The 14,540-nt window shown below is 44.1% G+C and overlaps 1 protein-coding gene across 1 annotated transcript in view; it reads right to left on the bottom strand.

Annotated features, from left to right (window-relative positions):
- Abca13 (ATP binding cassette subfamily A member 13) overlaps window positions 1-11,635 on the bottom strand; it is a 423,762-nt gene extending 412,127 nt beyond the window's left edge. The window contains exon 1 of the mRNA XM_040746666.1: window positions 11,567-11,635. Within this exon, the coding sequence (XP_040602600.1) occupies window positions 11,567-11,635 (69 nt within the window). The remainder of the gene's footprint in view (window positions 1-11,566) is intronic.
- Between the last annotated feature and the right edge of the window lie 2,905 nt (window positions 11,636-14,540).

A 14,540-nucleotide genomic window follows, 5' to 3' on the forward strand; every position in this document is an offset into this window, starting at 1 on the left:
ATGGAGCCCTGCTTCACAGAGGAAGAAATGAGTGGACAAATGGAACATCTCTAATTCAAAAACTTGGAAAACTTCAAAGTATCCCTAAATCCAGACAATGCAAAGCAATGGCATGAGGTCATCAGGGAAAGGGCACATCATGAAACTTTGCTTCATGTATAAAATTATTATACTATAGCATAAAATTCCCTCCAGGTTGTGTGGGAAAAGAAGTCCATAAAGAAATGATAAATTTTATGTGTAGAAGGGATTAGTTCTTTCCCCAAGGATCTCATTATAGAAACATGCAAATCTTCCAAACCCTGGAAAATATCAGAAATATGAAGCATTTCTGGGTCCCCAGGTATTTTGGACGTGACATTACACCTGCACCTGTGAAATGAAAGGAACCCTATCAGGTTCTTCCAGGCATTTGGAGATGAAGACTAAGCCTGCTTTGGCTTCCTCCCATGATGCTGGGGTATTTCCAATCTGTACATGAGCCTCCAGGTGACCAGTAGGATGGGCTTCACTGTGCTGGCTAACACCTTGGAAACCATGACATAATTGTTTCACCTGGTGTCTTTGCACTGACTCATGATGGAACTGAGACAAAGCTTATGCCTGCAGAGAAAAGAAGTCAGCTTCTACCTCACTTGCACAAACAATCCTCCAGACTACAGCCACTTTAAACCCTCCAAGTGACTCCTGCAGTGTGTGGTTTGGGTTGTAGCAGAAAACACAAAGGATGAAATACTTTGGTAATAAAAAATAAATAAAATTGCCAATGAATTAAGATAGAAATAGGCCCTTGAGCCGAGCGTTGGTGGCCCACGCCTTTAATCCCAGCACTCGGGAGGCAGAGGCAGGCAGATCTCTGTGAGTTCGAGACCAGCCTGGTCTACTGAGCGAGTTCCAGGACAGGCTCCAAAACAATACAGAGAAACCCTGCCTCAGAAAAAAAAGAAAGAAAGAAAAAAAAGGCCCTTGGGGGAAGAAGTTTATTCCAAGAGTTTCCTGGCTGAAGGGAGAGAGAGAGCATCCTAAGTTTAGGATAACAAGGGAGCTGAAGCAAGCCACATAAGTGTGATACCCTGGACTTGGGAAAGGAAGGTCTATTGTGTCTGTTTAGGGTGGTTTTAAACCCCCCAATGCCAATATCTCAGAAGTAGGGACTTTTCCAGAAGTGTTCTGCAGCCTTTGTTACTGTTGCTTCAGAAAAGCCAACCCAGCACTCACACAGTACAAACAAGCTACGAGAATGTCGGCACCAAATTCCACCTTCAATTGCAGGTACTGTTGCTGCCCAGTAAGGAGCTGGGACATCCCAAGAGCTCAGAGCTCCCACTCAAGCCCAAAACCACTTCCTCGTGAAAAATGGTCCCAAACCTTGATGATAGTTGAACACTGAGAAAAAATGTTGACAAATGGAAGTCTTTCTCCTTCCTGCATTCTACTGAAAAATAATCATCTGCATTTTGACATTCATTCATTAAACATGGACTTAGCATTGGACTCTGTCCAATGCTGAGCTATAATAGCCATTAAAGAAGGGAACAAGAAGCAAATTCTCCCATCATGTCTCAAAAAAGACAGAAAAATACAGTAATGTGCACCCTGGGTAGAGAGGCTCACTGGTGAGAATGTTCTGGAGAGGAAGCCATCTGCCTCCAGATCATAACTGTGTTTACCCTGACCAAGGGCTCACACTCATTATGAAACAAGAGAATAAGTTCTAGAATATTCTCAAAAGTATTCCAATATAGTTCTAGTTGCAAAAAATTAGATACCAAGTGTGGGTCATTAGCAAATCGATAGGACATAGCATTTTGAGGGGAGTATTTTAAAGCCTCCATTACCGTGGTCAGAGTTGGTGTGTGTAGGGGGTCACACCTTTTCTGCTATAACCAATCGCAGATAGGAGGCCCATAGATAGGGAAGAGGATGCCTTATGATATACAAAGTACAAAACTAAAGAACAGACAACAAGGCAGAGAAATACATATATGCAATTGCCTGGAATATATATATCTAAAGTTGGTAGACCTTTCATGTAAATGAAAGTAGATCTGGAGCAAAATTCAAGCTTGTACAAAAAAAACCTCAAAATGGAAAACTAAATAAACCATATTATACCACTGTAGATGGACTAAATCACAAATACAAACCACACAGGGCAGCAGGAATTCAACACTGGATGGGTCAGCCCACATCATATGACCTGCACTCCTAGTGGGTCAGCAGACAGTGCAAATCAGAACAGAAAATTAATCCAAGTTCCTTTCTGGTTCAGCTGTGTTACTGAAAGCATGCCTAACATGCCTAGATAGGTAGTATTTGACATAACCTATATCAAAGGGCGAAAGAGATGGCTCAGTGGTTAAGAGCACTTGCTGCTCTTGTAGAGGGCCTGAGTTTGATTCCAACGGCCTTGTCTAGTGGCTCACAATCTCCTGTAACTCCAGTTCCAGGAATGTGATGCTCTCTTCAAGCTTCTGGGGCCACTGAATTTATATGCACATATGCACACACAAATATACATACATACATACATACATACATACATACATACATACATGGAATTAAAATAGTAAGTCTTAAAAAACACATATATGACATACATATATATTTTATATGCATGTAAAATATGTATGATATAGATGTATATATTTGCCTGTGCATGTGCATATGCATTCATGTGTGTATGCATACATATATATGTGTATATGTAAGGATCATGCTAGGATATCAAGATGCCCTTGGAAACAAGAATGCCTCCTCAAGACGGGTGACTCCACTCCACCTCTGATGGTACATGCCAGTGTGTCCTGTGGGTACACAGTTCAAGGCCATGATAGAGATACATGCAAGGCTGTTCTGGTAGCTCCTGGCGGCTCATCATGTAGAGACCACCAACTCCAACCCTGGAGTATGTAAGAAATAGTCTCATGGCCCTGGATGCATGGGTCACTCTGTCCTATTTAACTCTCTTCAGTTATCATCGGATAAACTCCATAAGATTTCATTTGGTGCTGTTAACCAGAAGAGCCAGGAAGGGCCTGCCTGAACTCTATTTCGGATACATTCAGGTCTCTCAGTGCAGGCCCTGCTACTTCCCCTGGTGTGTGCCAGCAATGGGCTTGTCTCTTCCCTGGCCTCAGCTTCCTCCTCTGTGAAATGGGAAGAAGAGCTGTGAGGGTATCCAGGGTTAAAGTTCACAATCAGCTTGGAGAGAGGAGACACGTGGATGCCATATGGGTCTGGGAAGTGTGACAAAAGAATGGGTAACAGCAGCCAGAGCTGAGAGAAATGCTTGCATCCAAAGGGAGCACTGCTCACTAACTGGCCTCTACCTCAGGCCTCATGCGGCAGCTCCGTTGAGTCACCCTCAGCCACAACTCCCTCACTCAATGACTATGCTCAGTTCCTCCTGGCACTTGCCTCTTGTCCCTAAGGAGTGCCACTCTCCTGGACAACACACGCTAATGAGGCATTCAAGCCAGACAGTCTTTCTACATGTCCTGGGACAGGCCTCAGTGCCTGGCATAGGACCGCCACAGCCAGACCCACACAAAAGCTGCAGGCCTACCTGGGAATGAAGCAGGCATCTATGACCCTAGCATTAGGAGAGTTGAGAATGGAAAATCATGAATTCAAGGTCAGCCGGGGCTACAGAATGAGACCTCTTCTCAATGCAACAACAAAAAATGGGTCTGTCTATGCCAAAGTCCACAGTTATCGCCAGGAAAGCCCATGCACTCAAGAGGTTCTGTCCTACAGAAGCTACCATCATATATAAAACAGACCCAACCTCTTGATGACCTTAGCATCTTCTCTCCAAAGCGCTGGACAACTTCAACAAGAATATCATAGAGAAGAGGGGTGTCTGTTTGTTTTCATTTCTTTTCCCCCCTGGCAAACAGCCAAATGGGAAAATAATGAATCCAAATGCCTACTATTTGAAAAGCAGCTATTTTCCATTCCTTTGGAAGGCTTAAGTTTCTTACCCTCAGGCCATGGGACAGGACCCAAAGGACACCTATAGAAGACTCAGACTGCTTGAGACCCTTTCTTCCTGCAGGCATTGCCCTCACTGTCCTTCAAAGTTTTTAATTTGTTTTGGTTGGGTCTGCTCCCCGTCACGCGTGCACACACACACACACACACACACACACACACCAGTAGGTTGTGTATTTACTTGTGCTTTGAAAAAGGGGATGGGAGGAAAATAAAGCCAAATCAAAGGATTAGAAGCAAATTAAGGTCAATCAGATTTGAAAGGGCCTGTGATCCCGTGATTACGAACAGAAGAAAAGCAAACAAGCTCGGTACATGTCAGCTCCGAGCTCTAATACCACAAAATATGTTTGCTTCTCTGTAATTGGATTTCTGCCGAGACATACCCAGATGACCTGTAGTAACCTCATAGTGACCTAACAGTTTCGTCCCCAGGGTCTAGAACAGGTGTATCGTAGCAGCCACAGGCCAGACCCTACAGCACTTTTTAATGTTCCTCTTATCTATCACAAGGGCACCAGATCCTTCCCCAGGTGTGTAAAGAGAATTCAATCAGAGCTTCAAACTATCACAAAGCACCCAGATATGAATGTAGCTGCTAAGATGCTGTCTATGGGGCTTAATTACAGAAAATGAACAACTTCTCCATGACCGCTGGGAACCATGAGAATAACGTACCGGCAAATGCACTACTCTGGGGACCCCTTATCTCTCACCCTGTCTTATTCAGCAATGTCTGCAGCTGGAGCTCTTCTAAATAGGAGGCCACTGGGAGGCTAAGCAGAAAGATCCAAGGGCTGTCAGCAGGAGGCCATTTAGCCTTGCCCTTCAGGCACTTCTGACTGACTAACTGGGCTGCAAAAACGTGTTGAACCTGGAGAACTTCTGAGCTCATCTGTGGATTCTAGTAACTACAAGTATGTCCTAGAGAATATGACTGGCCCCTGACACAATTGCTGTTATAGCCTAAGCAAAAATCATTTAATCAACATATACACCAAATCCTAGGCAGTACTGAACAAAAACCATCAGAAGGATCTAAGCAGGGTCAGACCACTGGTCATGTACCCAAGTCACTTGGCTCAAGCTTTTCCGTGGGAGGATTCTGAGAGTCAGACAAAACCAACTGATACCTGCGACTTTTGATAAGAGATTGAGAATAGCCATTGAGTCCTCAGGGTTTACAATGCAATGGAAATTCTGCAGAATTTGCCCACTCTGTCCATTAAAATACAGCACAAGTATTCTGCTAAAAGCCAGACTACTAAGTAATGGCTGTACACCTTTAAATTATATGATACTGTCAGCCAGAAATCAGCAAGAATCAGAGCCTTGGGACTTCTCTGTCACTGCAGGCCCACTAGGAAACCTGGAAACCTAGGAGGGGAAGGGTGTTGTAGCTCACTTCATGATGACTGGAAATTTAAGCAGATTCTTAAGGAAGCCATGTTCTTTGTTTTTGTTTGAATTTTGAGACAGATTCTCCTCAGGCAACACAGGCTGACCTTGGACTCACTATGCCACTGGTATGCCACCATTCCTGGAGAGAAGTTGACTTCTCAGAAGCAAAAGTGTTTCCTTTGACCCAAATGAGTTAAGTAGAGCATTTCTCTGTTTGGAATGGTGGCACCTGAGGACTAAAGATGTGCTATTTAAAGATTCTAAACCACCCAAGGTGTGGCTTTGTCTCCTGAGACAGTGGTTGTACTAACAGAGGTGACGCCCCTTTGTCAGCTAGTCTGTCACAGGGGCTATGCTAGTTCCCTGATGCTTGCTGCTCCTAGGGTGAAGTCTTTAACCCTCAGCACTTCATAGTCTGGTTTTACTTGGTAACGGGACCATTGGACACACAGTTCGCTAAAACATGGTCATACTGGAATAGCCAGAGCTTGGGTCCCACATGGCATGCACTTTCCTTGTGAGAGAAAACTTTGGACACAGAGATACACAGGGATGATGATGAAAGGCCATGTATATACCACTCCTCAGAGAAGCTAGCCTGCCCGTCCCTTGACCGTAGCTTTCCTGTCTCCAACTGTGAAGCCACACATTTCTCTTTCACCATTTTGTGTATAGTATTTTGTTATAGAGGCCTAAGCAGACTCCTACATACCCCATGGTCAAGCACAGATTTAGCCTAACTGCCCTGCTGTATGACAACAGACTCACTTCTAGAAAATCTGTCTTGGTGAGAAAGATCTTACCAAGTGTCAGGCGCAGCAAGACTCCTAATCCAGACAATATTGGTTTCAGCACTAAGGTCCCTGCAGTGATCCTTAAATGCTGGTATTCAATTAAGTCACTTACAGGTCAGTTCACTTGAAGCATACCCAATGTATGCTAATATTACGTTTGCACATTTGAACTCTTGAGGTTCTTCCCAATGAAAAGTCATTCTGAGGTTTTAAGAAATGCATAGCTACAGCGTCTTGTCAGGAGTGGTCTTTCAGATCAAGATTTTGTTTGTTTTTAACTAACCTGACTAAGAGTTCAGACACTTGACAAAGAGTTCAGACACTTCCTGATTTCTGCAAACAGAACTTACAGTCAAATATTTTGTGGAGTTATAACTCCACAAAAATAGTAGCAGGAACAGAGGCAGCCTCTAAGATAATGTCCAAAAGAAAAACGACCTGATCCCTTCTGGCTTTATATCTATGATCGGTCCCAGTTTCAGAAAAAAATGCAGACATTGAGGCCAGAAAGTTTTTTCTCAAAAGAAAGTTTTGCTTCAAACGAAGTCAGTTTTGAGCATTAGAACTCAGGGATAGATGAAAATCTCAAATAAGTGTGAGGGTTTTTTTTATAAAACAAAAACACAGATACACACACATGAAATGTCAGAGGCTCAAGTCAATGGAACCTGAAAATGTGTTTTTAAGGATGGTTTAAGGGCTGGATGAAGTAGATGATTGTGAGTTACAGAAACAGGCTGGGATTCGGTCTGCTTGGGTTGGGCTGATTGGGAGCTCTCTAATGGAATCTGAGTTGAACTTGACCATGTGTTGAGCATAGAAGCTGCTATACTGGCACTCTGACAGCCTCATGGACTTCTCCCAAGTCATACCTGAGGGAGGAACATGGAAAAGACACCATAACTCTTGTCTGTACCTAACAGAAAGCTTCACTGTGGCCTTTCGAACCAACAACACTGAGAATTATGTGTGACAAGGGGCTGGAGTCCAGAGTATATGTCACCGAGTTCTGTACTGAAGAGTAACAAACATTTCTAATACAATTTTGTCCTTTACTGCCTGGAGTTGAGAATTAACTGTAGATTTTCAGAACCCCAGTTGTCTGCTACTATAGCAAAGTAGTTTCTGTAATCATATAATGAAAATGCCATAGAGTTCTGGTCTATGATCAGTTGCCCCTATTGTTTCAGGCCTAGGGTGACACCATACATCATGGAAGGATTTTGTTGTGGAGAAAAAACACTATAACTATATGCCAGGGTGCAAAGAAGGAGAAGCAAAGACCAGGGTTCCATAATCTCCTTCAACAGCATGCCTGCAATGACCTAATAACCTCCATTAGGCTCCAGCAAGAAAAGTTGCCATAACTCCACAGAGCATCGTCCTACAGACCAAGCCTCTTCCTCATGAGACTTTCCAGAACATTCAAGATCCAACATGCTATCCATGTACACCACATGACACTTCAATCCCCCGCTACTAGCTAAAGTCTTCAGCAAGACTGTCCAAACTCAAGCAGCCGTGCTAACTTTCATTACTTGATAAATGTTCAGGATCCACCACTGTAGAGGCAAAGGGGGAGAGCTTAGCAGTCACCATTGAGAACAGGAGTCAAGACACATGAGATTTGACAGCAGTGATCCCAAGAAAGATGAAGGGTCAGGGTGGGCAATGGTGTCATCATCCACAAGAAACAGGATCATCCTTTCACAGGCTCAGCCACTCTAGACCACATCAAAAGAGGAGATTTAAAAATAAAATTTAATAAGATAGGATTATGACATTACCCAAAAGCAGCATTTGGTAAGTTAGTTACCATCTCATTGCCTGACAAACTCGATTTAAGAAAGCGTTTATTTTGGCTTACGGTTCTTGCAGAACCAGTCCACAGTGGCAGAGAAGGCAGAGTTGGATCCGGAGGCAGCTGGTCACCTTGCAACCTCAGTCAGGAAGTAGAAAGTGATGGATATTTATACATATTTCCCACTTTCTCCTTATTTAGTTCAGGACCCCAGTCCACGGAGCCACACATTTAGGATGAGACTCCCCACTTCAGTTATCTTAATCTAGATAACCTCTCACACATAGTCCAGAAATTTGTTTCCATGGTGATTCTAAACCCTGTCAAGTCAACAATTATTATTAGACATCACAAGCGGCTAATAGTATTCTTATTTCATTTTTCAAGTCATAGTAATGAATTTGGTTGCTGTGTAGTTAGGATAAATCAAAGACAAATATTTAAGTTCCTACATCAACCCTGGCTCATAGATGCTGGTTATAATAGTGTTGATGAGCTTGGTCAGAATCTATCCATGTCCATTGACACTTCTGAGGACAGCAGCCACTTCCATCAACCTGCCCAGGTCCAGGAAGTCTGCTCCATGAAGCTAATTAAGAAAAAAATTCCAAAAATAGGCACCCAGGACTGAATAGGTGGCTCAGCTACTAAAGTGCTTTCTGTGAAAACATCAGAACCTGAGTCTGGATCCACATGTCAAAGGGGAAAGGCCGGCGTGCTGGCTTACACCTAGGAGTCTAACATGGGGGGAGGTAGGGACAGAAGGATTCCTGAAGGTCAGTGGGCAGCTAGTCATCCTGAATCAGTAAGCTCCAGGTGTGATATCCTTTATCAAAAACTAAGGCAGGGAGCATTAAAAGACACTGTTGTCAATCTATAACATGCACACATATGCACACACACACACACCACATGAACCTAAACACATGCATACACCACACATACAAAAATGTGCTTTCAGGCACAGTGCTGGTGGCAGATGCCTTATACCCCAGTACTCGGGAGACAGAGGCAGGTGGATCTCTGTGAATTCAAGACCAGCCCAGTCTACAAGAGCTAGTTTCAGGACAGCCTCCAAAGTCACAGAGAAACCCTGTCTCAGAAATCCCCCCAAAAATGTGCCTTCATGCACCAAGGATATGGTCAAAAAAGTTATGTGCATTTGATGTTAACCCATTATTCAATAAAGCCATTGGCTAGGAAGACCATACGTCAGCTTATTAAATGTTAGGCTTCAATGGTTAATGAGAAAAGGGAAGCATATGGATTAGCAATCAAAATATATGTATTATATATGCCAATAAGCAAACACATGAATCATCACAATGGGATTTACAATTGTTTCATTGTTCTTATAATGGTTATGCAATAAATAAAAACTCAAGAGGAATAAAATAAGTGGCATTAACATAAATACAAAATTAGACTTCTCCAAAAGCAATTATTCAGAACATAATCTTAACCATCTATAAGGATGAGCATTATCTATCCTTTATCTTGTTTTTAATTTTTCTCTCAAGTATCCATAATGAAATGGTCTTTAAAGGAATCATAGGGACTGAATAGATGGCTTGGTCATTAAAAGTGTTTACTGCTCTTCCAGAAAACCCAAAGTCAGTTCCCAGTACCCACAAAGGTTGGCTCACAACTGCCTATAATGTCAACTCCAGGGGACTGATACCCTCTTCAGACCTACATTCATATGTACATATCCACAGACAGACACACATAGTTTAAAAGTTAAATAGCTAAGAATGGTGGCGCACACCTTTAATCCCAGCACTTGAGAGGCAGAGGCAAATGTATCTCTGTGAGTTCTAGGCTAGTCTGGTCTCCATAGTGAGTTCTGGGACAACCAGGGCGATGTGGAAAGACCAAAGATCAAAACAAACAAAAAGAAAAATCCCTTAAAATTTAAATAAAGGATTTACAAACATAGAATAATCAAATGAAGAGGTTTTTAAGTACATGTAAAATAGGCAATCTTCTCTTCTCATACAAACAATGCCAAGTTCTTATTCACTGAATAAACGTTTGAGACTCTTTCTTCACTTCGTCAGATTGGTTGTCCCCATCTGTGACAACACTCTAATTCCATAATGTAAAAAACAGAATTTGCAGATCATCGCTGGAGAACAGGTCAGTTCAAAGACATTCACCCAGAGGGGCCTACCCTCAATATTTCCACTGTAATTGGTTTAGAGATGTGGACACACTGCCATCCTGTTGCCTCCGAGGGTCTGCTCTGACCCATTTCTGGTCCAGCAAGCTGGATGCCTAGAGCTCTGCTCCCCTCTCTTCCTCACAGAGCCCGGGGCTCATGTCCTAGATGACTAAAGCACTCGTTTCTTTCCTACTGTGCTGTGATAAGAATAACCCCCACTCACCTAAGAGGCCCTGCTGTGAGCTTATCATGTATACTAACCATTCTGGCCATCTCCCAGGGAGCAAAGCAGCTAAGACACCTGTATGAGTCAACTAGTAAATGTCAGAGCCAACTAAGGAAGCAGCACATTCTTCCGCAAGGAGCGAAGGAGTCTGGGTACTGCCCACTACTACATCACTGGGCTATTGAGGCTAATGAATTCACGTACACAAAGGGAAAAGAGCATGTTTGTGGGAAGCCAGCCTCCTCTGGAACACTGTTGTGACAGGTGCAGATCCTGCACCTACACCTTAATGAATCCCACTGCTCATCAAAGGAAAAGCATGCCGGCAGAGAATAACGCATCCACAGTTCATCAGAAGCCTGCAGTCTCCCCTGCGCATCTCTGATGTCAAACCTTTGGTGCTATCAAAATCTCAGCTAGATTCTTCTGATCCTCACATCTCAGGACGGAGAAACCCTCCTTTAAGCTTTTGCTTTATCGTGAGGAGAACGGGGAGGATTCTCCGCCAGAGTCAGCCAAATGAAATTCAGTTGTCATGACAGGCAGGTCTGCTGCTGAAGAGGACATCTCTAGTACTGAGGCGTCCTCAGCAGCAGCAGCAGGATAAAAGACTGTTCATCATGGCCATACTTCATTAAAATACACACTTTTTAACTGAAATATTAGCATGAGTTTGGTTTGCACAACTCTAATCTGCTCAGGAAAGCCTAGCTGCTGTAAACTGGATACGGTTCTGAAAAAAGACATGAGTTAACACTAAGGCAGAACATCATAGACTAACACTGAGGGGTGTATGGAGTGGAGCCCATTTATGTTCTTAGTCCTCAGGCTTTAGACTCAGCATCCATACATTATGTTTTCGCATTAAACATTGCCTTGGTCCTTGAGCCAGAATGCTTGCAACTCAGTTTTTATAACAAACATCTCCAATGTCAATTCTTCAAGCTCCACTTGTGACTTTATTTCTAAATTCACCTTTTTCAGACTCGATCCCACTCAGCAATACAATGTCCGTGGGAGTTCAGCAATGTTGGCCCATAGGATAGACTCTGATAGAAAACAACCCTGCAGTCTGAGTCCCCGGTGGATGCTGGCATTTTGCAAGAAGCAGGGTAGGCCAGAGCAGACCCTGATCTCTGCCCAGTCCCCCCTTCCAAAGCCCTCCGGAAAGCCAGGACACTTACTGGGTGCCGCAGTCTGCAAAGCCAGTTCTTCCAGAACAGGGCTTGGAACTGGTGCCCAGCGTGCCCCATGCTGGCTGCTCCCTGCTCGGTTCAGGAAGTCAGCTTGCAGGGTCACCGCTTATATCTGCCGGGCTTCAGCAAAGGCGTGTGGCCTATTAGTCAATTTTAACAAAAGTGAGTGATGCAAGCGAGACTATTGGTGACTTGAATAGACAGGCATCAAATGTCTCCCTGTGTTCTGCCTCTGCTGAGAAATCTTATCTTTTCCCTAGCTGTGTGGTGTAGGAGAGGGCTGGGCTCTAAGCAACTGCCCTCGGGGCCCTTCCTGGACACAGACAAGGAGCGTCATTTCCCAGGCCCCACACAAAGGCACGTGCAGGAGAGCCCAGGGCCACGTTTTCCACTGACCTCCCTTTCATGTGATGTAAGTGGTTTAACTCTATTGTTATCCTCTTTCCTAAGTTGCCAGGCATCACACTAATTCGCCAGGATATTTACATTTGGATAGCCCCGCAGCAGACCTCACAGTCTAGCGGTAGCTCATTTCGCCCCCCCCCCCTGCACACTCTGCTCTCCATCCCTGTCTACCAGGAGGGCTAGGGTGTAATTTTCAAAGCTCAAGCAAAGAATGAGCTGCTCCCAGGGGCAAGCACGAGCATCGCAGGACACGGTAAGCCTAGGTTTACTCCTGAGCCCCCATAGGATTCCCTGCACACTTATGGGTCCTCTCCCTCTCCCCGCCCCCGGAGCACGTGCCTTTGGAGGTTAGGAGGCCGTTTCTCAGGAGTGCCATCCACCTTATTCTTGAGACAGGGCTTTCATTAGCTTGTGAATTATGCTAGGTGAAGTAGCTAGCAGGACTCGAGGATCTGCCCCTGCCTCTCCAGTGCTGGGATTACCAGTTTGTGCTACAATCCCCAGCTTTGTGTATGGGTTCACGACTTTGAACTCAGCCCCTCACGCTTCCATGGCCCAGGCTTTGCTGGTCTACTTGTGCCTCTGTCACCAGCTGGCTGGGAGCCAACTGGTTGCTCCGATGTCACAAAAGCCAGGCACTCCTCAGTTCCTGTGGCCCCTAGTTGTGGCCAGGATGTCAGGCAACACCATACTGTGGTCTTCCATTTCATAAAGCAGTTTTCACAAGCTCTAACTAGTCTCTAGTTTTCACAACAGGAAACAAGGACACAGGTATCAGCAAAGGAACTACTCTATCATTTAAAAAAAGAAAACATTCATTCCATATCGTTATCTGTCACATAAGCAGCAGGGGAGAGCCCAGCAAGCTAAGCACTAGTGTGAATGCATTAATTCTTTGCTTTCTGCACTTGCCTATGGATGTAATGTGCCCAGCTACTTCAAATACACCTTGACTTTCCTGGATGTTGGTGTCTCAAGGTAAGTCCACCAGAGACCACCATACAGACACCTTAAAGCCAAAAAGAAAGTCTTTATTTCCAGCCAGTATCTGCAGAGGGAACATTCCCAAATCATGCATCCGGAGCCTCACAGCCCACTGTCTTCTTTGCACAAAAACCACATCCTGGTTGCAAGATGCAGAACTGCAGACACTGAAGAGCAAGGTTAGCTCATTTAGGGGCTTTCCTGGAACTATGGACTAGGACTTTGACAGACTAGGTCTTTGTTCACATTTTGGTAAGTATAAATTTTAAAGTTGGGTTGGTGCCTCTAACATGGCAACAGTTGTGCTAAGGACTGAGGGCCTGTTACTGTGGACTGTAATCTGAAATGGTGGGTCAAATAAGTCCTTTCTCCCTCAAGTTTCTTTCTCCAGAATGTTTTATCAAGGAAAAAGGAAATGAAACTAAAACAGGCAGGAAAGAAAGTAAATGATATTGGTGGGCGGGGATAAAAGGATTCACTCTAAGGAATTTCTCAAACAATTGTGGAGTCAAGCGTGCCTCACAAGCTGCAGGAAGATTCAATGAGGTAGAAACAGAGTCAATACCACAGGCCTCCCGCTGAATCTAGCACATTCAAACCCCACAAAGAACCAGCATTTTAGTAAGGCTGAAGAGAAGGGGAAAGCTCAGATACCAGTTTAGACACCACCAGGCAAGAAGAACTCTGTTCTGTTGAGGGAATGCTCAGTTCAGGCAGACACGAGAGGTTATTGTGAGGTGAGATTTAGTGCAAGGCACACAAAAGAAGGAGGGAAGGGGAGGGAGCCGCACGATCCGGACCGCAGAATAGAACCGTGAGCTGAACTGTGACCCCAGATGTCATCTGAAGCAAGTATTTAAGGATAGAAATTACAAACATTCATTGCCAAGTCTCAGTTACAATTTTCACCAATCAGGATTTAGAGATTAGGGGCTTCCCTGAATGTTCCATCATTGTCAACCAACATGCAATGCAAGCTTTTCACTCCAACCAATCAGATTCCTTTGTTCCTTCTGTTGTTGGGAACAACCACAATGTTTCTAGGAACTACAAATGCATGTCTATGGCTTAAGGGTGAAATGGGTCATCTATTGGAAGGTTCCCAGCTCCCCTAGAGCCTGGGAACCTGAACTTTGTTTCACCCTACAGGTACAATGGAGTCTGAAGTCAAAATGGCAGCGTTTAGGACAAGGTGCCTTTTGCCTGTTCCCAACAATCTGATTGGATGGCATTCATCCACATGAGGCAGGGCAATCTTCTGCATCCAGTCTACTGACTCAAATGTTAGTCCCATCCAAACAGCCTCACGGAAACACCAGAATGGTTGTGAAGAAAGGCCCACACCCTGCGGATGAGTTAATATGTAACATCGGTCATCAGAAATCCCCTGAGTTTGGAATTTACTTTACAGTTGCCCTAATCAAGATGTCTGAGAACCTACTGTAAGGAAGATTCAGAAAAGAGATTTTAGTTAACATTAGATTTCCATAAGACCCAACAATGCATGTCCTAGATACAAAGAAGAATGGAAATGGAAAGTATGGTTGCTCGTGGCAGCAATATTGACAACAGC

This window comes from Mesocricetus auratus, unplaced genomic scaffold, assembly GCF_017639785.1.
Source record: "Mesocricetus auratus isolate SY011 unplaced genomic scaffold, BCM_Maur_2.0 Super-Scaffold_100006, whole genome shotgun sequence".
NCBI lineage: Eukaryota > Metazoa > Chordata > Mammalia > Rodentia > Cricetidae > Mesocricetus > Mesocricetus auratus.